Source organism: Pituophis catenifer, unplaced genomic scaffold (assembly GCF_029215685.1).
Source record: "Pituophis catenifer annectens isolate HBS135680 unplaced genomic scaffold, rPitCat1.0.hap2 SCAF_1, whole genome shotgun sequence".
Lineage (NCBI taxonomy): Eukaryota > Metazoa > Chordata > Lepidosauria > Squamata > Colubridae > Pituophis > Pituophis catenifer.
The window spans coordinates 279,083,920-279,105,754 of NW_027256881.1; the positions used below are offsets into that span (position 1 = coordinate 279,083,920).

The 21,835-nt window shown below is 40.8% G+C and overlaps 1 protein-coding gene across 6 annotated transcripts in view; it reads right to left on the bottom strand.

Annotated features, from left to right (window-relative positions):
- ACTN1 (actinin alpha 1) overlaps positions 1–20,453 on the bottom strand; it is a 123,023-nt gene extending 102,570 nt beyond the window's left edge. For all 6 annotated transcript variants that reach the window (XM_070938593.1, XM_070938576.1, XM_070938602.1 and 3 more), the window contains exon 1: positions 20,197–20,453. In XM_070938593.1, the coding sequence (XP_070794694.1) occupies positions 20,197–20,301 (105 nt within the window). In that variant the 5' untranslated portion in view covers positions 20,302–20,453. The remainder of the gene's footprint in view (positions 1–20,196) is intronic.
- Between the last annotated feature and the right edge of the window lie 1,382 nt (positions 20,454–21,835).

Below are 21,835 nucleotides of genomic sequence, written 5' to 3' on the forward strand. Positions count from 1 at the left end.
TTTCTAAAGTCAAATATAGTAAGAAATTAAAGGTAACAAATATACACCATCATTAAGAAATTAAGGTTATCAATATGGGAAAGTATCAGGATTTAAAGTCAACTCATATAAGACAAAGATGATAACCAAAAACATGTCTGTACTTGAAAAAGACGAACTAGGAAGAATAACGGGGTTTGAGATAGTTAAAAAGGTTAAATATTTAGGAGTGTATATAGCAGCTTCAAATACAAAATTATACAAAAATAACTATGAAGATCTCTGGCACAAGCTACAGAAGGATATGGAGAATTGGAGAAAATTACAGCTGTCTTTATTGGGAAGAATTGCAGCAATTAAAATGAATGTGTTACCCAGATTTTTATTCTTGTTCCAAATGATACCAGTGCTTAAGAAAGATGAAAATTTGAGAGAATGGCAGAAAGGTGTTAATACTTTTATTTGGGCTGGGAAAAAACCCAGAATAAAGATGAAAATTATACAAGATACACGTGAAAGGGGGGGTCTTAAAATGCCTAATTTAAGATTATATTATGAAGCAGCAGTCTTATCACAAATTAGTGATTGGTTTAACTTAACTGAGGGGAGAATGTTGAATCTGGAAGGTTATGATTTACTATATGGATGGCATGCCTATTTGTTATATGACAAAAAAGTGGATAAAGTATTTAAGGCTCATATACTTAGAAATGCTTTGTTGAGGGTTTGGAAAAAATATCAGTACAAGTTAAATTATAAGATACCTGTATGGGCAAATCCTAGACATGCAATAGAAAATATAAGTACAGAACAAAAACAGGAGGTGATTACTTATAAAGAGCTTCTTGTTATGGAAAGGGGGGTATTATATTTGAAATCTTTAGATACATTGAGAGAAGAAGGTATAATTTACACATGGTTTCAGTATGGTCAGCTTCAAGCTAGATGGAAGGAAGATCAAAAAACTGGCTTTGTGCAAAATGAGGAAAATTTGGTAAAATAAATTAGAGATCAAAAACAAATGCATATCAAAAGGTTGTATAATGCCTTATTGGAAATAGACTCTGAGACGGAACTGGTTAAAGATTGCATGATTAAATGGGCACAAAATTTTCAAGAGCCAGTGATGATGGAGACTTGGGAAAAGATTTGGATTAGAAATGTGAAATTTACACAAGCACAAAATTTAAGAGAAAACTTTTATAAAATGTTTTATAGATGGCACTTAGATCCCAAAAAACTATCATGTATGTATCCTAATGTGCAAGCTAAATGTTGGAAATGTGACTGTAATGATGCAACTTATTATCATATATGGTGGACTTGTAAAAAAATCAAAGCATTTTGGATAAAGGTTTGGTGGGTGATGCAGAATATTTAAAAAAAAAGATTGAAATTTACTCCGCACTTGTTTCTACTGGGTATAACTACGGACTGTACAGTTGTAGAGACTAAACTGATTCTGAACTTAATAACAGCAGCAAGATTGTTGATAGCACGACATTGGAAGAAGGACTTTTTGCCTACTATTGATGCTTGGATATTGAAAGTAACTAATTTAGCTGAAATGGCTAAAATTTCAGCATATTTGAAGGATCATACACAAGAAAGATATATACAGGACTGGAGAAGATGGATTGATTATATTCAAAATAAGTACCAGACTAAAAAATATCAAATAGCTTATGAATGAATTTTTAATTGTATAAGCGCTACATGAGTGATATTAGAAGTATTATATCCAAGAAGCAGGATTTTATCTATGGGGGGTTAAGAATTATTTTTTAGAGGGTGTTAGTTTAATGGATAGTTAAGCAATTTAGTTTATTGTTAAAAGTCAATAGAAATACCTTGTGTTCTGCTCTGGGAAGTCGGGCAGGGGGAGGGGGGGTTGGGTGGGTTGTGGGAAAACTGTGTTTTTTTTTCTAATAAAACTTTTTCAATAAAAAAAAGAAAAAAGAAATTAAGGTTAATGTATATATATATTCACATGTTTAAATATTATAGATAGATAATCCTGTTTGTTAGTTTTAGTATGTATGTAATTTAGAATTGTATTTTTTTAGAGTTAAGAATGTTTTGTACAATTGTTATCTTTTTATATTGAATAGTTTGTTTTTAAAATTAAAAAAAAAATTAGAATGTAGAACTTTCATTGTCAACTGTTGCATCCAAAGTAAACCTGACCTTGATTTCCAATTACTACCTATCCATATATTTTCTTGGTAGAAATACAGAACTGATTAATTATTACTTCTCCCAGCATTTTTTTTAACTTTCCTAACTCCCTTACAGACCTGGGCATTCCTGGGGTTTTCCATCTATATGTTAACAAGGTCAAACCTTGTTTAGCTTTCTTTGAAATCATCCACGACTGACTAAGGTGCTGCCAGGTGTTAATGACATACCAAATTGCAATGGGTGCCATCTATGTCAAGTCTCCTGCATATTATAGAAATATCATGCAAAATTGTAACATCTCATTGTTGCAGTATCTAGGTCCGTGATAGCGAACCTATGGCATGCGGAGCCATATCTGTGGGCACGTGAGTGTTCCTGTAGCTCAGCTCCAGCGTGCATCTGTGCGCCGGCCAGCTAATTTTCGGGCCTTCTGGGCCCACCGGAAGTCAGGAAATGGGCCTCCAGGGGGGTAAGGGAGGCCGTTTTCGCCCTGCCCAAGAAAGCCTCTGGAGTCTAGGGAGGGCGAAAAACGAGCCTACTGGTAACCTTTTTGCCGTCGCGTGCCAAAAGAGGGGGGAGCATGGGGGGGTTGCACATGCATGTGGGGGGGATGTGGGGGGGCATTGAATTATGGGTGTGGGCACGCATGCGTCTGACACCCCCCGCTCCCCCTGCTTTTGGCACGCAATGGCAAAAAGGTTAGCCATCACTGATCTAGGTGATTTGTCAGAAAACCTCTTACAGTCAAACATGAAACCTTTTTGTATGGTCTTAAAAAACAATCAAAGAACTAATTAGTCCCCTCAAAATAAACTGCTGCAGGGCCTTAAAACCTAGTTGAATATTTTCTAGTTACTTTCTGGTGACATGTATTCTTTTTTTTTTTTTACATCCAAACCGATAACAAGAACCTTTTCTGACAGGCAGCAGTTTTTGAAGAGTAAGAAAATAGGCACTTCCCTCTCTGCTTTTTTCCAAGCCAACATTTCCTGCATGACTATAATAGGCAAGTTAGTAACATTTTCTGGCATATATGCAAAGTCATGATAAGTCTCAGCTAAAACAAAAAGTGACATCTGCCATTATACACTCCACATCTACTCCAGTGCATTCAGAAATGAAGTGGAATGTGACTAGAAAAAATATATATGTAAGGCTATTAAATTCTTTTTTCAAAGCAACATCCCACCTAGTTTTTTGCAGAACACAATAAAGGGGGCAAAAGAGAACCATCGTAGTTAGCAGCAACAGTGCCACAACAGAGTAATTAATATATACAGAAAGAGAAAATGTGACATCATTGGCTAATAAGCAAGGTTAGTCCCAAAGTGCTTTCCCCTTGCTCAATTAAAATATACAAAAAAGGAACTACAAACAAGAATACAGTATCCTCTCTTTGCTAACAGTCTTCATATTTGCAGTTGCAGCATCATTCAGTTGGCAAACTTTTGTTGCTTCAACACCCAAATTTCGGCTTTCCCTCCCCGCTTTTCACAACTTCCCATTTTAGCCCAGACTTTTCCAACCTAGTGCCCTCCAGATTTCCTAGTTCCCAGGAAGTCCAGCCAATATACTTGAATACTTTTCAGCTCATATAACCCCTCATCCTTTCTAACCCACGTTTTCATATCAAAGTTTTGTGGCTTGCCTCAGATTTACAGATTGTTTGAATCAAACCAGATTCTCCAGGTTTGATCAAATCCCTGAAAGCAGTTTTAGTGGTTCATTACACAGAATTTTATTAAAAACAGTATCTTCGAGCTTAGAGGGGAAATCATTAATTTCTTAATCAGTGAGTTAAAAATTTCTAAAAGATCATCTCCAAGAGACACTCATTAACCAAATAAAAAGCCCATCTATCTGTGGTATAAAAACAGAGGAATGCCTACATCAATGTGCTGTGTTGATAAGAGGTCCTATTTACACCGCACACTTATCTTGATCAACTAAAGACTTAGCAGTAGCACCATTTGCACAAGGTGTAAATTTATTTAGTGGTTAAGTTTTAGTATGTTTTGTGGACCTAGCTTGTTGGGTAAATTTATAGTTTAATTTATTCTGCAGAAATAGAAATTCCTATTTTATGCACATTATCTAAATGGTGTCACTTTACCTTAGGGAGACTCAAAGACAGGACCAATTTATCAAGTGCATATCTCTAAGCAAAGATGTTTTCAGCAAGGGAGCAACTGAGAAGAACTGCACCACAATAATGCTTATGCAAATTAGCAACTGGGAAGTAAATGTCACATTTAAATTGATCTCCTGTATGAAAATCTTTCAGGTAACAAGAGGGCTTAAGTACTAGATTATCTTGTACTACATTGAATTCCTTATCAGGAAATTTACCATTGTGATCAGAAGCAACTATTCAAATTTTCCAGATAACATGAATGAATTGCTCTAAATGGAATGGAACAAACTAGGACAATATGTCAAGGTAATTTAATAGACAGAAATCCATGGATATGGATTTTGGGCATATCCCAAAAATCATTAGATTGCATTTAAAAAAGAAAAGGCAAGGATGAAGATTAAGATTAGAGTCACAAAAATGTTTTATTGTATCAAAAATGCCCTTCGGATAATGCTATGGCAAAATACTGTTCTGGACTGCAAATGAATATGCAATAGCAATGAATGTTGAACCTTGCTTTACCTTTAATATAAATCTATATTCCTGCGTCAATAACTTGTGTATTTCCTTTTCAATACGGGTAGTTTTCAACTTACAACAGTCCATTTAGTGACCATTTAAAATTACAACAGAACTGAAAAAAGTGACTTATGACTGTTTTTCACACTTATGACTGTTGCAGCATCCCCATGGGCACATGATTTACATTTGGATAATTGACAGCTGGTTCATATTTATGATGGTTGCAGTGTCCCGGGGTCATGTGAACACTTTTTGCAACCTTCTGACAAGCAAAGTCAATGGGAAAATCAGATTCACTTAACAAATTAATAAATAAATAAATAAATAATAAATAATAACAATTGTGGCAACAAAAGTTGTAAAATGGGGCAAAACTCACTTAACAAGTTTCTCACTTAGCAATATAAATTCTGGGCTTAAATGTGCTTGTAAGTTGAGCTACCTGTAGTTCATTTTCAATAGCTGCTACAAGCCACCAAACTTTTTGAGGCAGGGAAGAGAACCTCATTCAGAATTCTAATCATCCTTCTGATCATCATACAGATATAAACAAATGAAATCTCAGCTAACATATGCAATTTCCTATACCATTATCACTGATCAATCTACTTACAACAGTAAGGGTACTCTAAAGGTAGTCCTCAATGTACAGCCATATATTTAGTGAGCATTCAAAGTTACAATGGCACTGAAAAAATTGACTTATGTCAATCGTTCACACGTACAACTGTTGCAGCATTCCCAGAGTCATGTGATCAAAATTCAGGCCCTTGGCAACTGACATGTATTTATTACAATTTCAGTGCTCCAGGGCCATATGATCACCTTTTTCAACTTTCTGACAAGCCAACTTTCTGACAAACCCAATCAGCGGCCAAGCCAGATTCACTTAACTATGTTACTAATTGAATAACTTCAGTGATTCACTTAACAAAGTGACCCACTTTCTATGGCAAGAAAAGTCATAAAATGGAGCAAAACTCACTTAAGAACTGTCTCGATAAGTAAAAGAAATTTGGGGCACAATTGTGGTCATAAATTGAGGAATGCCTGTATATGCCAATCACACAACTCACAGCATCACCATGCTGAGAAAGTTCAAAAGATTAAGTAAAAAAGAAACCATAGCCCGATGGATTTCTTCTCCTTACATTTTCCAAACAACCTGGACAATAGTATCAGAATTCCTAATCAAAAAGGCTGTTTGCCACTAAGACAGGGAATGCTAGAAGTTTTGTCTAAATTTTAAACTAGGACTGGAAAAAGAAAGCTAGTACAAGATATTAGCTGCTCCTTAAAAGGTCATATTACATATTACAGTACCTGCCAGTACATCAGAAGAGATTATAAATTTTCACTCTCCAAGTGCCAGTATCAACTAAATCTGAATACTGTTTGCACACCAGCATACTTATTGCATTAGTATGAAGAGCAGAGTGGAGGCAGGCTGATACATCAAAATTCCTTGATGTTGACACTTCTGAAAGGTATCTACTACTGCCTCCTATTATTTTGTAAATTTTGTTGCAGAACATTGTGTTTTATACTGAGATACTACCAATGAAGAAAAATCTGAAACAGCATATGAAAAATGGGGCTGATTGGGGGGGAAGTAGCTTTTTTTGGGCAATATCTGCAGCTGAATTGGGGAAGGAAATTGGGAAATTATTACTACCTAGGATGGGAAAGCTCTGTAAAGAAATATCTGGTGCAATGTAAAGAATTTTATCACATGATAAAGAAGTGATAACTGGGTTTAGTTGCTGCTTAAGCCAGGTGCTAACTTGTCTCTAAGCTCCAGGCTCCAACTTGTCTACTACTGTGTATCCCATACCTGTCTCAGGTGCCTCTGAGAAAATCAGAAGCAGGACATTTCAAGAGCAGCTTGCTAGGTGGTGGATGACAAGTGAGGGAAGTTGTTTAGAAATGGAACCCAACTAACACTCCTGCTCTCCCCATCACTGAAACTAATTTTCACATTCAGTCAATTTCGTGATGTCTTTAGCAACCAGGATGTGCAGAGACTGTCGATCGAAGAGAAATTGATTCTGCCTCCCAAGAGATATTATTACAAAATGCGAAATATATATGGGGAATACAGAGAATGGTTTGGAAATATGCTTCCTACTTATGAAAAAAACCATCTAGTGTGTGTTAGCAAGTAAGAAACTGGTTAAAATACATAACCATCACTTAACAAGCAGCTTGTTCTAGAAATAAAAAACTACAAAATGAACACATTTGACTTCCACCACTTGTCTTTTGAACATCCTTTTACACCTCCCGGAGAAAAGAGTCAGTTTCTCAGCATCTGCAGAAGTGACTAGATACCAAAGGAGGCATCTCACCATTCTTAACTGCTGTGGCTTTTTAGGACTTGTTTGCAAGGTAGCAGCTGGGAAGCTGCTCAGGCATTTATATTTTAAATAAGAACCATATGGTATCTTAGTGAAGATTTATGGTTTCTGTAGCAATTTGTTTACCCGTTTATCTACTTCTCTGAAAAAAAAAGAGAGGGGAGGAAATAGAGAGTAACTTGTACTGAACACCAAAGGATGCAGATGTGTTGAAAGGGAACTCATGAAAACATCTTGAGTGAGTCAACAGTTAGAGGTTATTTTAAAAGTGTACTGGCAATATTTACACACTGGGGAGTTGTTCCAAGAGGTAAAAGGCATTTGGATGCTGTTTGAAGGACCTCATCCCATCCATTTTCCACCCTGCCCCCCATCTCACAGGCATAAGTTTACACAAATTGAGCAAAACAATGTTCTGACTGCAAACAAAAATTAAACGGCAATTATTTGCTTGGCAGTTGTAATATTCAGAGTTTCTCCATAGTATACTACCTGAGGCATTGTATCATAAGTTACAATGACTCAAGACTTGCCCGAGTTATGCATTCCATCTCCACACAAGTTAGGTTTTATATACAAACAACATTTCTGCTTGGTTTTGGCTCAGTGCAAGGGTATAAAGTTTATATGCAGTAGAAGATTGCATTTTTTTCTTTTTGGACTTTAAGGGATATAAGAAATGTGACCAATAATATACCCAAGCAGGTAGCTAAATTTATTTGGGTTTTTAAAGAAAAAAATAATGACTTAAATTGTTCATCTCCTAAAGCAAAAGTTTCCCATCTAGTATTTCATCCCCACAAATTGCAAATATTGTTTTAAGAACCCAGAATTTGATTCGATACACTTTAGGGGTTCTCTGAATGTTGCAAATGGAAAATTGGGTTAGGCATTAACATACACTTCATGGATTGCTTGCTTCAGGCTTACTGTGATATGTGAATGCAATCTTTTTGACCAGCAAACATGAATTATGGTTTAGCTTTGGATCCCCAGTATACTGCCTCTCTCAGCATTTGTCTGCCCCACCCATCTTGTAAAGTATCATTCCAAGCATAAATAAAATTAAACAGGACATGCTGCAAGTTCCATTCTTTAGTTCTAGGAATTTCATACAGGCCTCTACAGATTTTTAATTAACTAATTCTTAACAATTAAAAGAAAAATAGTGGGTGGTGTTTGCTGAGTACTGTTTGGAAATGCTTAAAAAAAGTGAAGATAAATTGGTGTTAGAAAGCCATTTGAATTGGCTAGCACAGTGGTGTAGGCAGTGCAGGCATAGTTACTATCTTATAAATACACTTCCAACATCTTTCAATGTCAAAATGTCTAAAGTACCTACCAGTCCAAAAAAGCTAGGGAGCCCCATTTGAACATAATGCATGAATAAGGACAATAAGGTAAGTGAGATTAGGGGATGCAGGTCAAGAGGAGACATTTCTCCATACTATCCCAATGTTATGGAATAGACTCTCCTTGGAAATTAGATTAGCCCCAACTTTGTTGACCTTCCAGAAATGAGTTAAAATGGAGATTTTTTCAGAGAATTTTAACATTGAATGAGAAAGCACCACTTTAAATGTAACTGTTGTATGAACTGCTGCCATTTAAAGTTTATTGGTTTATTGTTTTTCAAGATTAGTGGTAATTTTTAATTTTTTGTGGTAGATATTAAAATGGACATTGTCTTACCTGAACGTCCCTTTTCTGGGCGCTGCGTACACTATCCATGAATGGGTTAAATCCTTCAGCCTTTGGCAATAACTGAGTGAGAGCTGAATTTCCCTTTCCTGCTACCATGCCACACCCCCAATCCCATGATCCCCAGTCTGAAACGAAGGCGTATCAAATCACAATTACCAGGTAAAGAACAATAACTTTATTAAGAACCAATGTCAAAAACTAAGCATAATAACCAGGCAGGAAGCCAAGAAAGAACAAACAGGGGAGGGTATGGATAGTGTACACAGCGCCCAGAAAAGGGATGTTCAGGTAAGACAACGTCCATTTTCCTGTGCGCTGCTCCCACTATCCATGAATGGGCTATACCCAAGCTCAAACCCCATGGGCGGGAAGCTGACTGCCTCCGGTGTCCTCCTCAGTCAGGATCCTTTGGAGGACCCTGCGGCCAAAGGACGCTTCTGCCGAATGATAAGAGTCAATTTTGTAGTCACCAAACGAACGGTGACAATGATGACCAAGTCGCCGCTCTGCAAATATCGGCCACTGATGCCTGTGTTGCCCAGGCCGCCGTAGTGGCTGCACTACGGGTGGAATGTGGTAGAATCCTGCCGGTCAATGGTCTAGAGTTCAAGTCATATGGCAAGGCGATACAGGCCTTAATCCATCTGCTAACCGTGGAAGCCGAAATCTTCAGGCCCATGGAGGCTGGGTTGAACGATATTAGGAGTGCTTCCGAACAGCGGAAGGACGCAGTTCTACAAATATAATGGTGAAGAGCGCAACGAACATCGAGGGTGTGCCATTGCTTCTCCCTGTGGTTGCGCGGAGACGGGCAGAAATCCGGCAAGATGAGCTCCTGGGCACGGTGAAACCAGGAATTCACTTTAGGAATGAAGGATGGGTCCGAGCGCAGGATTACCATAGTGTCTCTGAAGATGCACTGATCCTTTCGCACAGAGAGAGCCGCCAGTTCTGAGACTCTCCTAGCTGAGGTAATGGCCAGGAGAAATGTTACTTTAAAGGATAAGAACTTGAAAGTGACTGATCCTAAAGGTTCAAATGGAGGGGACATCAAAGCTCGCAACACAAACGGAAGATCCCATGACAGATAACGGTGTACTGTGGGTGGGCGTAGGTTTCTAGCCCCATGCAGAAACCCCTTGATAAGTGGGTGCTGAGACAGTGACTGGTAAGGTGCACACGATATGACCATAGATAAGGCCGCTGTCTGATGTCTCAGGATAGCGGGGGCCAGTCCGTTGTCCAGTCCAGTCTGCAGGAATTCGAGGATGTCTTCAACCTCCGCTGCCGTAGGATCCACATGATTTCGGGAGCACCAGCGACAGAATGCCTGCCATGAGGCCTCATATATGCGAGCTGTAGAAGGTTGTCTGGCCGCCTGGATGGTGCTGACGACCCCATCCAACAACCTGCCCTTTTTTAAGATGACCCTCTCAAATGCCAGACGGCCAATTGAAGCAACTGTGGCTCTGGATGACTGACCGCCCCCTGGCGTAGTACTACCTGGTGTGATGGAATCAGCCATGGTTGGTTTACGGATAGAGCTACAAGGTCGGCATACCACATTCTTCGTGGCCAGTTGGGAGCCACTAGCAGTAAGTCGGCATTCTCGGCCAGTAACTTCTGAATGAAACGTGGTAGGAGTGGAATTGGTGGAAAAGCGTATAACAGGCCGCTGGGCCACCTGCATCTTAGGCATCGTGGTCCTCTGCCTGTGGTGTTGGGTAGCGAGACATGAAGCGCGGTAGCTGGGCATTGGTCGGAGTCGTGAACAGATCTACCTCCAGAGTCCCGAACCAAGCGCAGAGTTTCCGAAATAGGCGGGGGTGGAGTTGGATCTATCAGTTCTCGACTGAGCCAGTCCGCCCTGACGTTGGTCGAACCCAAGATGTGATCTGCCCTGATCGAGAAGTGTCTCTCCGCCTAAGCGAACAGGGTCTTGGACTCGAACATCAGTGCACGAGATCTGGTGCCCCCCTCTCTGTTCACATGTGCCTTGGCTGAGATGTTGTCCATCAGGATCAATATGTGCTGGCCTTGTACCTCGGCTTGAAACTGGATTAATGCCAATCTGATCGCCCTGAGCTCAGGAGGGAGTGCATTTTGAAGCTGTGGTATTGGACTGCCCGATTCAGTTGTTTTAGGTTTAATATGCCCCTCCAACCTCCGGAGTTCTTGGGTACAAGGAAGAGGATTGAGTAGAAACCAGACCCCTGTTGACCTGGTGGTACCAGTTCTATGGCCCTGATTTCCAGGAGATGTGCAATCTCTTGTGACATCAGGAGGCTGATCTCCTTGGAGTGCGGGACCGGGCAGCGCAAGAAACGACGGGGGGGGGAAGTCCTGAGAATTCGATGGAGAGACCTGATGAGGTTGTGCGCTTTCCCATAAGTCCGATGTTGACTGGGCCCATTGCAGGTGGAAAAGGTGGAGTCTCCCGCCAATGGGGCCCGTGGTTCTGGCGTCACTTCCCCCTCCTGGCGGTTTTGAAACCAACCCTACAAAAGGGTCGCTTGGACTGCTGGTTCCGACCGCGGTCTCGAAACTGGCATCTGTCCTGTTGTCGATCACCGCTCTGAAAATGGGAGTGCTGAGATGGGGGCGCTCTAGACCCTGAGATGGGACGAAAGGGCTGCTGGTGAGGATAAGGTGTATACCTGCGCTCCTGGCAACGGTAAACGAATGGGAGTACCTTCTTATTGTCCTTGTCCTCGAACAGGACTGGATCTAAGGCCGCCCCGAAAAGGTCTGGTGCTTTATATGGGGCTGCGGCCAGCTTCCATTTTACCTTAAGGTCGGCTTTCCAGGGGCGCAGCCAAAACAGCCTTCTCGCCGTGTCGGTTGAGGCAAGAGCCCTAGAGGCAAATTTTGCGGAATTTAGAGATGCATCCGCGGCATATTCTGTGGCCACTACGATCTTGTTTATGTCTTGATGTAGTCTGGTGTCCTTCTTTTAAGGCAAATAGGTAGGAAACTATCAATTATAAAACCCTATATTCTTTGCCTCCTTTTTACAATATATGTGTCGTGTATGCATTCCTTCTACTCCTTCCTTTAAAAAAAACATTACAGGTAGTCCTCGACTTACAACAGTTCATTTAGTGATGGTTCAAAGTTACAATGGCACTGAAAAAGGTGACTTATGACCATTTTTCATATTTATGACCATTGCAGCATCCCCATGGTCATGTGATCAAAATTCAGTCACTTGGCAACTGGTTCATATTTATGACGGCTGCAGTGTCCCATGGTTATGTGATCCCCTTTTGCGACCTTCTGACAAGCAAAATCAATGGGGAAGCCAAATTTACTTAACAACAGTGTGACTAATTTAACAACTGCAGTGATTCAGTTAATAAAGATGGCAAGAAAAGTCGTAAAATGGGGCAAAACTCACTTAACAAATGTCTCACTTAGCAGCATAAAGTTTGGGCTCAATTGTGGCCATAAGTCAAGGACTACCTGTAATAACATACTCTGATTTTAAGCTGGCCTGTGAGAGTAAGAGTGTTTTTCTTTAAAATTATCGATTAATATAAAAACTGGTGGGTACAATATGTATTTATGCACAAACAGATCCACAAGGATTGCAGGAGCACAGAATTAGCATTAACAGTTTTGAACTAATGGATTTCTTTCTGCTCAGACTAATGTAACCACTTCAATCAAATGATTTCTCAAGGGACCCACACAGTCAAGAATATGCAAGCTGGTGTAGAGGACAACTTGGGAGGTTGCATATATTATCTTAATGAAAAGGGCTAATTATTTTTGTTGTATGGATTACATTACCCATGTTTAGCCAAACCATAAATGAGTTTATCTTCTTCCGAACCTCACAGCACAACAGACAGCAATTACCCTATTAAAACCCTGCAAGGGGTATTTTAGCATCGTGGCAGCGTCTAATACGTTGAACAACAACTCTCAGAATTCCTACCCAGCACAATCTGCCTGTGGGAAATATGAAAGTTGTAATATTCCAGCACACTGGGAAAGAAACTTTGCTGTTTACCCTAATAAGATCAAGCAGCTCAGCTCAGAAACATGCAAAATATTTTGGAATTTAAAAAGAAAGCACATTAATCCCATAAAACAAGCCTCCTGTAAGAAACAGAAGGCTGTACAAAAGTCAAAACCAGGCCTTATCATTTCCCCTTCTTTCCCTTAAATCTTAACAAGAGAAGCTTTTTAAAGATTTAATATACATAGTTCCTCATGCAAATATTGCTGATGTGAAAAAAAATAATAGTTTTCCAGGAACTCAACTTGACCAACTCCTTGAAAATGTTATAGATCCCCCATATCCAGTATCCTACATAATGCTAGGCAGCCATTTTCAATGTAACTATGGGGGGAATAGGGAGGGGGGAAAGAGGGGGGGAGAGGGGGGGAAAGAGAGAGCAGGGATTGTTTTTCAGAGAAAAACAATTACATCTCTAAAGTTCATTATTTTCACTACTTGCAAAGGACTTTCAACAGACAATAAAATTTGGTTACCTTCTGTCTGCATATTCTGGGAACAGGAAGCAAACAATTAACTCAATAATAGGTGGGAAGCCATAAATGTAGGATTGTTTGCATGCTGAAAAACCAAGGATTCCAAAATTATGTCCCAACCTGTTGAAATGCAAAGCTATGGGATGTCTCAGGACATACTGATAAATTAAATCTCTGGGGATAAAAGTGCTGAACAAATAGTGAATTGAATGTGATGCTGAAAGGCAGACTCTATTCATGGGGCAGGGTTCTTGCCTCTCGTCCTCAAACTGATTAACACTTAGTACATGCCTATCTTCTGTCTCATCCAGAAGCACAAGTTGCCATGCATGTTCTCCCTTCTACAACTATGTGATGCAGGTAGCTTAGGTTGAAAGAGAACGACCAGCCCCTAAAGATGATCCAAGCGGAAATATGTGAAGTTAGGTGTCCACCATTTTCATCTTCTCATTTGGCTTTCTGAATCCCCAATATGTAGAGTAAAGGAGATGCAGAGTAAAGCAGACCTGTGGTATGGAAAAGACAAAGCTCATTCCTAATTCTGCCAAGACATGCAGTTTCATCAACAGAAGAGTTTAATTGATTCCACCCAGTACAGTGAGAGGCAACAAGTTTGCTTGCTATAAAATAATCTTCTTCAGATGTGAAGGAGTGACATTTTCAGTTATAACTTACAACTGCATAATAACAATAAAGAGTCATTGTGTTTATTTCATCCTGCTCAGTCTGTAAGGGAGATCTCACTGTAAATGCTTTAGAAAGAAGGCAGGTGTGACCAAAGTTAGGTTTATACTTAGAGGCGGAGTCTTTCCATATTCTGCTGATGCTCATGCTTATTATTCCTATGCATACCTATTCAGTACCAGGTATGAATTTACTTGCTGAACTTTAACCAATAATTTACTTCAATACATACTTTGGTTTTGCTGCTTTTATTATACTATTTGCATTATATTACAATGCAAAATATTAATTTTCTTCTCTTTTGTTAGCTGCCTTTAGAATCATCTACTGAAACATATAAAGCCATTTAAAAATAAAGGTTGAGATGAGAAATGCACTTGAAAATGTAATATTGATAGTCCTTGATTTAACAGCCATTCATTTAGTGACCATTCAAAGTTACAGCATCACTGAAAAAAAGTAACTTATGACCGTTTTTCATACTTATCACCACTGCTGCATCTTCATGGTCACTTGATCAAAATTTGGGTGCTTGGCAACTGACATGTATTTATGACAGCTGCACTGTCCTGGGATTATGTTATCATCATTTGTAAACTTCCCAGCTGGCTTCCAACAAGCAAAGTCAATGGAGGAAATAAGATTCACTTAACATCCGCATGACTCATTTAACAACTGCAGTGATTCACTTAACAACTGTGGCGAAAAAATAAAATGAGGCGCAACTCAGGAACTGCCTTGCTTAGCAATAGAAATATTAGGCTCAATTGTGGTCCTAAGCTCAAGACTACCAATACTACAGATCATCTTGTTTCATTCTGCCTTAATTTTATGGGGACAGCAATACAGAACAGCACAAAGTTTCAAATCTCTCTACTCAAGAAGAATTCACAAGGTGACTTTGGGCCAATCGCTGCCTGTCTCACCTACCTCACAAGTCTGTGGCTGGGATAAAATTAGGAGAGGCCTTATGTACATCACCTTGAGCTTTCAAAGAAATAGTGCAATACAGATCTAAGGAGTAAACTAGAATAGTCCTAATTTCTAATTGAAGGCATTCTATATGCAAAGATTATGTTCACATTATACAGTTGACCATCAGGGTGATTAGTTATGAAGCTAAGCAGAGTTGTGCTTTGGTTATGTTCTCCCATTATGAGCTGTGCCTACATAGACCTACTTAATCTTTGAAGAAAAAGAGTTGAGTTTATAAAGGGGCTGGAAAATCCAGATATACTATTATACAATTCACTGCTCAAATTCTGGCAGCGATTGACTGAGTATGCCTAAGACTGATCGGATGACTAATTCACATCTTATATGTAAGCACACATGTGCATGTGCGTGCACACAAGTTGTTGTCAAGTTGCTTATAGACACTCTTCCTGCAATGATTCCAAATGAGAAATTGTGCTTCTGTTTCAGAGGTGGGTTTCAGCAGGTTCTGACCAGTTCTGGAGAACTGGTAGCGGAAATTTTGAGTAGTTTGGAGAATCGGTAAAAACCACCTCTGACCGGCCCCGCCCCATCTATTCTCTGCCTCCCAAGTCCAAGCTGATGGGGAGGAAATGGGGATTTTGCAGTAACCTTCCCCTCGATTGGGGAGGGAATGGAGATTTTACAGAGTCCTTCCCCTGCCACACCCACCAAGCCATGCCATGCCCACCAAGCCACACCCACAGAACCGGTAGAAAAAAAATGAAACCCACCATTGTTCTCTTTGTCCACATACTATGAGCTCTCTATAAACTATGCTGTGAACAATGCTATGTTGTAAAAGTATTTATGTGGTATTTACTCCCATGTATTTTACAAGGCCTATCAAATTTTCCTGGGCATCATGGATGATAGACAACTTATGTGTTTCTCTTGTTCCCTTTCCTTCTCTCACCAAAAATATCTTCTGCTCTCAATGGGGATTGAAGGTTGGGAATGCTGACTTCCTTTCTAGTAATCAAAAGCTTTCTTACCTAAGCTTTTAAGAGGTTTCTGAGTGTGTGGGAATCTACTTGTCTGCAATATTTCAAAGTAACTATGTCTTCCCCCTTGTTACTTGGCTCCAAAATGTATTTGGAGACTGATTCTTTCAAGAGCTTGTTTTCCTGGGGGGGGGGCTGATAAGGGGTGATTTGGGTGAGGACCAAAGCAGATGGGAGCCGAGAAGCTTTACCATGCTTGTAGCTTGTCTTCAGTGGCCGTGTTGAGGGAGAGAATTGATGTTGGTAGAGATTGAGGAAACAGATGTTGCTGGAAGCAAGCATGACATCAAGAACAGCAGCCAGACTGAGATGATGTTGAAAGTGTAAATTGGGCTTGGAACACAGCCAGTTTTTCCTTCTGCTTCCCCCCCTCCCACCTCCCTTTCTTTCTGCAACTCTGCTACCTGCCTGACCAACTAGAAAGGGGCCAATCACATCAGAAAGATTTGCAAGGATGTTATATATGTCCTGGAGAAATTGGATAAAGGGTGACTTGTGTTCCTTTTAGCATGAGTTTATGCTCTTAGAATGACCAATATGGAGGTTTGATTGAGTTAATGGCTGACTGGATTGTACAAATAGAGCCAAAGGATATTAGCTGAAAGTAGATAAAAGAAAATCTATATTTTACTAAAGAAAAATAAAGATCACCTAGGACACGAATACAATCACTTATTGCTATACCTAGACCTTTGAAATTAGTGCAAGGGCTCAAATGCACAAAAATCAACTCTGCTCCCAAACATTTATCTCCTTTGACTCCTTCCCAGTCGCACCATTCCTCTCATTTCTTCCTTGAGTACCTACCTAGCTTAGGCTATTCACTCTCTTCTTACATCTCTCTCCACTATTTCTATTCTATGTTAATCAGCTGCTATCTCAAAGTCACCATACAAACATCAGTATGAGACCATAAGGAGCTGCTCCTCTCCCCTCCCCACAAAAATGGTTAGGAGATTTCCAATGTATGGCTGAAGTTTTGAGAGGAGGGTGAGATTTACAGAGAATATCGGCATAGCAACAGCACTTTGAGTTATATACCGCCCCAAAGTGCTTTACAGCATTCCGAGCAGTTTACAAATATTAGAATTGTCCCCAACAATATAGTATGATATAAGTATAGCTTAGATTAGTATAGATTAATATAGATTAGCATAGCATAGGAGGTCCTTAATGTTCTCCGAGTTTGCTGATTTTCTTGCAGACCTTGCATTACCCAAACTAGGTAACATTATTAGTGCTGATAGACTAGCACTGATGATGTTACCTAGTTAGGGTAATGAAACATCTGTAAGAAAACAAGCAAGCTCAGGGAGCACCAAGAACCCCTCATATCAACCCTAAACTACAAATATTCTCCTTTATTGATAGTATAGTATAGTATAATTCTAGACATTAGAAGTATATGCAAGTTATTTGAAACATTTAGGGAAATACCTACCTCAAATGTTAGGGAAAGAAAGACAGAAACAAATTTAAGTAACTTTCTATCATGGGTTTTCCAAAATAATACCAAAATCTTTGCTGAACAAGATAAGCATTTATTTTTAGATGTAGGACTACAGACCTCTTCTGGTTATTTGTGCAATATTTTTCAATATATAAGCTTATCTCCCCATTAAGAGTGATGAATGAAGCTCTGTCACCTTAGAAACTGTTTTAATCTTCAATCTCTTATTTTTAAAGAGTATTTTTAAAATTATCTTTGAAAGTTTATTATTAAATACTGGGAGTTTTTTTGGAAATTCCATTTGGAAGATAAGTGTTGTTATCTATTAAACAAAATAAAATTATATATGTGACAATGAAAGACAAATTCTTTTTCTTATGGGAACATGACCTACAGAATTTCTCATTTTACTTATAGTTTACTAATTGGCATACAAAAATAGCTCTTTATGATTGCTAGATAACTGTCTGGATCTGCAGTTTAACATTCTTGCCGCATGAATAAGAAATTAAATTTCCAATCTTCTCTTTGTTGTCCTTTTAAACTCCTACATTTCAAACCTTTTTCACCATAAATACTGTGTTCTTAGGGATTTATTCCTCTGCTTTCATTTGTGTCTGTGGAGCTTTGTCAAGCTAGGAGGCAGATCCAGCTGAGGAGAGTTTTTACTTATCTTGGCTTCCACTGAAAACACATCATTTAAAATTACCTCTCCTCCCTTTTATCATTAGACAAGGGGAATAACAGACTATTCTTTAATTACTATGTTTTTCAAGCAGGACTTTTCCACCTCCATTCAGAGCTCCTTGTAATGAAAGCTTTCTTTTAAAATAGTGGTATAAGGTATTCCTTTCATTCCGAAGCCGCCCCCCCTCTCCCCACCTAACTTCTCTTATATGATAAAAAGGGGTACAAAACTCAAGTCTGACAGAAAAAGGCTGACCTCGATGTGCCACATGGCTAGGAGGCAACTTTGTCAAATTTCTCCCCCCTCCCCCTCCCCCTCTTCTAATTGCACTTCACTGACAAATGACTAAAGGGAAGTGTTTAAGAGCTTAGGATTCCAGAGTGAGCTAATACAGGATGTCTTTGGTTATTGGGGATGGGGGGGAGGGGGAGGAAAAAGAAGAAAGCAGCCTCCTAACCTCCCTCCCTCCCTCCTCCGCCTCCTTAAATTTAAAAATGGGACGAATGTTACCATTTTTGGACATGAGTTTTGCACAAGCCCAGCCCTAAACCGCACCATTCAAAACTGATCCCGCTGGTGAAGGGCTATCTCTAGGGCAGGGCGAGCATGGGTGCTCCCTCGACCTCGCCAAACCGGGGCCCATCCATCTGTCAGCCCTGGGCATCCTTGCTCACATGGATGTACCCAGGCGAGACCTTAGAGATCAAATTCCTAAGGGGGGACCGGGAGAAGAGCTGTATTCCCAGGGGTTTTAAGGAGGAAGGCGGAGGAGGGGGAGAAGTGACTCGCTAACAAACTCTACTTTTTCTTTATCTCCTTCTGCCTGCTTTTTACATCGATCTCTTTAAATCGCCCAATGTATTGGAGGGGGTGGGTGGGGGGAAAAGTATTGCCGTTTCAATGACACTTTGTGGCAAGGACAAGCGTTAGTTGCGCCCTTTTCTGGCTTCTGTATGCAAAGAGCCCAGCCTCAACACGACTCCGGAGAGCTGCAGCGTGAACGGCAGCCACTTCCCTCTTCCAACAGCCCCCTCCGGGAAAGTGGCTTTTATCGGTTGCCTTGCGAAACGCCGGAGGGGCCAGCAGAGCCTGCCAGTCAAGTCTCCCGACGTTAAGCAAGGGAAACATCTGTTGCTTCAGTAGAAAGGAAAGCAACTTCAGAGCTACCGCTGGCGTCGGGCCGGCAAAGGCTTCCACTGACCTTCCCCCCACCCACCCACCCACTCCGATTTCCTGATAGATCGAATTATTTCAGCAACATCTCCCCGCACGGCACTCCGCCTCCCCCTCGCACGTCACCTCCGCTCCGTTCTCCAGCAAGCCTCATGCTGCTTCTTTTCTTTTCTTTTTTTTTTGCCTTTAGGAATAAGAATGTTTAAAAGGCTTTTTTTTTTCTTTGAATTTGGGAAAAAAAAAAGATGATGCAGGTTTTGCAAGAGGTAATCTCGATCGCACAGCCGCGCTTTATTCTTCAAAATAATGGTCGCCCCTTATATTGTAGCGAGTCAGCCTCCTAACTTCAGTCCAGGCTCTGCGATTTACCTTTCTCTCCACCCCGCAGAAACAGGGGGGGGGGGGAATCGGTCGTTGTCGTTAGCGCTCTCCCCCACGCCTGGCCTCACCTTCGGAGGTAAGGGGTGGGGAAGAGCAGATCTCCCGGGGATACAAATATTTCCCCAAGTGGCCACCACCCGCTTCTCGTTCCCCACCACTAGAAAACGCTAAAATAACGGTAGCTACGCGGTGGAAACGCGGATTTCCAACGCCAGGTCCACGCCAGGAGGTTCGGGGCTTCCTCCAAACAACCTGCACAATCAGCAGCCGAATCCACAGGCTCCGTGGGAAAAGGCGGGCATTGGGAAAGAGACGGCCGGGAGGCATGTGCGCTCGCTCGCTCGCTCGGTTCCCAAGCCACGCTCTTCGGAAAGAGTTCTCCAGCAGCCTCTGGCAAGGTGTCTTCCCCGCCCCGCCCGGGCCGAAAGCAAAAATAAAATAAAATTCAAATGCTAATTTACCTTTCTCTGCTGCTTCTCCCAGGCTGGATCCAAGAGGAGATCCCTGTCCCAGTCTTCCTCCGGGTGCATATAGTCATTGGTCTGCTGGGAGTCATAGTGATCCATCCCTGCGTGGCTGCTGTCCTTGCTTCGCGCTTGCTTCTGAAGCTGCTGTCGCCGACGCGGCTTCTTCTCCCGCCCTTCCCTCCTCCTCTTCTTCGGTGTGCTGCTGGGATCGAAAGCTCCCTGCCGAGGAACAGCTACCCACAGGCACAGCAGCGGCACAGACCGAGAGCGAAGAAGGCAGATCCCTCGGCCAGACCGCAATCTAAGCTTTGCACACCCCGAGGAGGGAGGGAAGGGAGCAGGAGACAGTACTCGGCCCTGCCTCCTGAGTGACCTCATTGGCTAAACAGAGTTGCCCAAAGTTCACTTTCCAGGGCTACCGGGACCCCCCATTGCATCTCTCGAGTGTCAATCGCAACTTGCGGCAGCTCCTATAGGTTGTTTTGAGAGCGCGCCCCCCGTGGCCTTCCCCTTATAAGACATGTGACATCTGAAGTATTTCATCTGTTCAGCGAGGAGGGAGGGCGAGTTTTCCTTCTGGGCTGTCTATGTTCCTCGGAGTTGTAGGTCGGCTGGCTGGTTGGCTGGCTGCTTTTGAGTGAGATCCGTGGTGAGGAACGCAAGGGATTTGTAGGAAAGCGGTGGGATTATTTCTCTCTTCCTTACTCTTGCACTAAGCAGAGAGGATCGACGCTCAAGACATCTCGAAAGTTTTTTTTTTTAATAATTTTTATTAATATATTCTATGCACTGATACACAAATAAATATTATATTTTAATATATTTTATTTGTGTAAGACATCTCGAAAGTTTAATGTCCAAGATACAAGTAAAAAAAAAAAAAAAAACCCGAGGTTCTTCTCCTTCGGTTCAAGGATTGAGCCCTATTTCTGCGTGCATTTGGTTGAGAGGCAGAGATTCGAATCTGGTTCCTTCTGCCATTTCTAAGAGTTCTAGAAATATAAATAAAGAAACCCGTGAATTAAGGGAGGAGAGCCGATTAGAACCTTTGATGACATTCGCACTGAAGTACTGTAGCAAAAACGAGCAGAGTAAATGTTTAAGTGGTGTTCCACCAAAGAGTAAACCTTATAAATTGGGCAATCCAACCACTCCTTAAGCAAATCCAAAAGTTATTGACCAAGTTGTAACTTTGTATGTGACTGAAGGAGGAAAGTGTTAAATGCAGTAGGGAAAAAGAATAATTTCAACTGTATTTAATTAACTTTAGTTTTAGTTTACTTGTTTGATCATATACACTTTTGAAGAGCAACCCAACTACAAGCGCAGAGAAAATTGTGCAACCATGCTATAAAACAAAAGTTTTTTTTTTAAAAAAAAGATTGTATCAACACTTTCAAAATACTTTTTCTTCCTTTAAAGGAAGTCAAATTTTTCTAAAGATGACCTAATATTTTGTGATGAGTTCCTGATTGTTTTACATCAAGATGACATGTCAGTATTGATAAAGCAAGCACCTTGTTGAATCAGACTCCATCTCTGGGCCAGAGGCAGAGAACCTCTTGCTCTCCAAAGTTAGGTTTTAGCTTTCATTTTCATTCTTGGCTACTGGTCAGGCTGATTGAAGTGGATA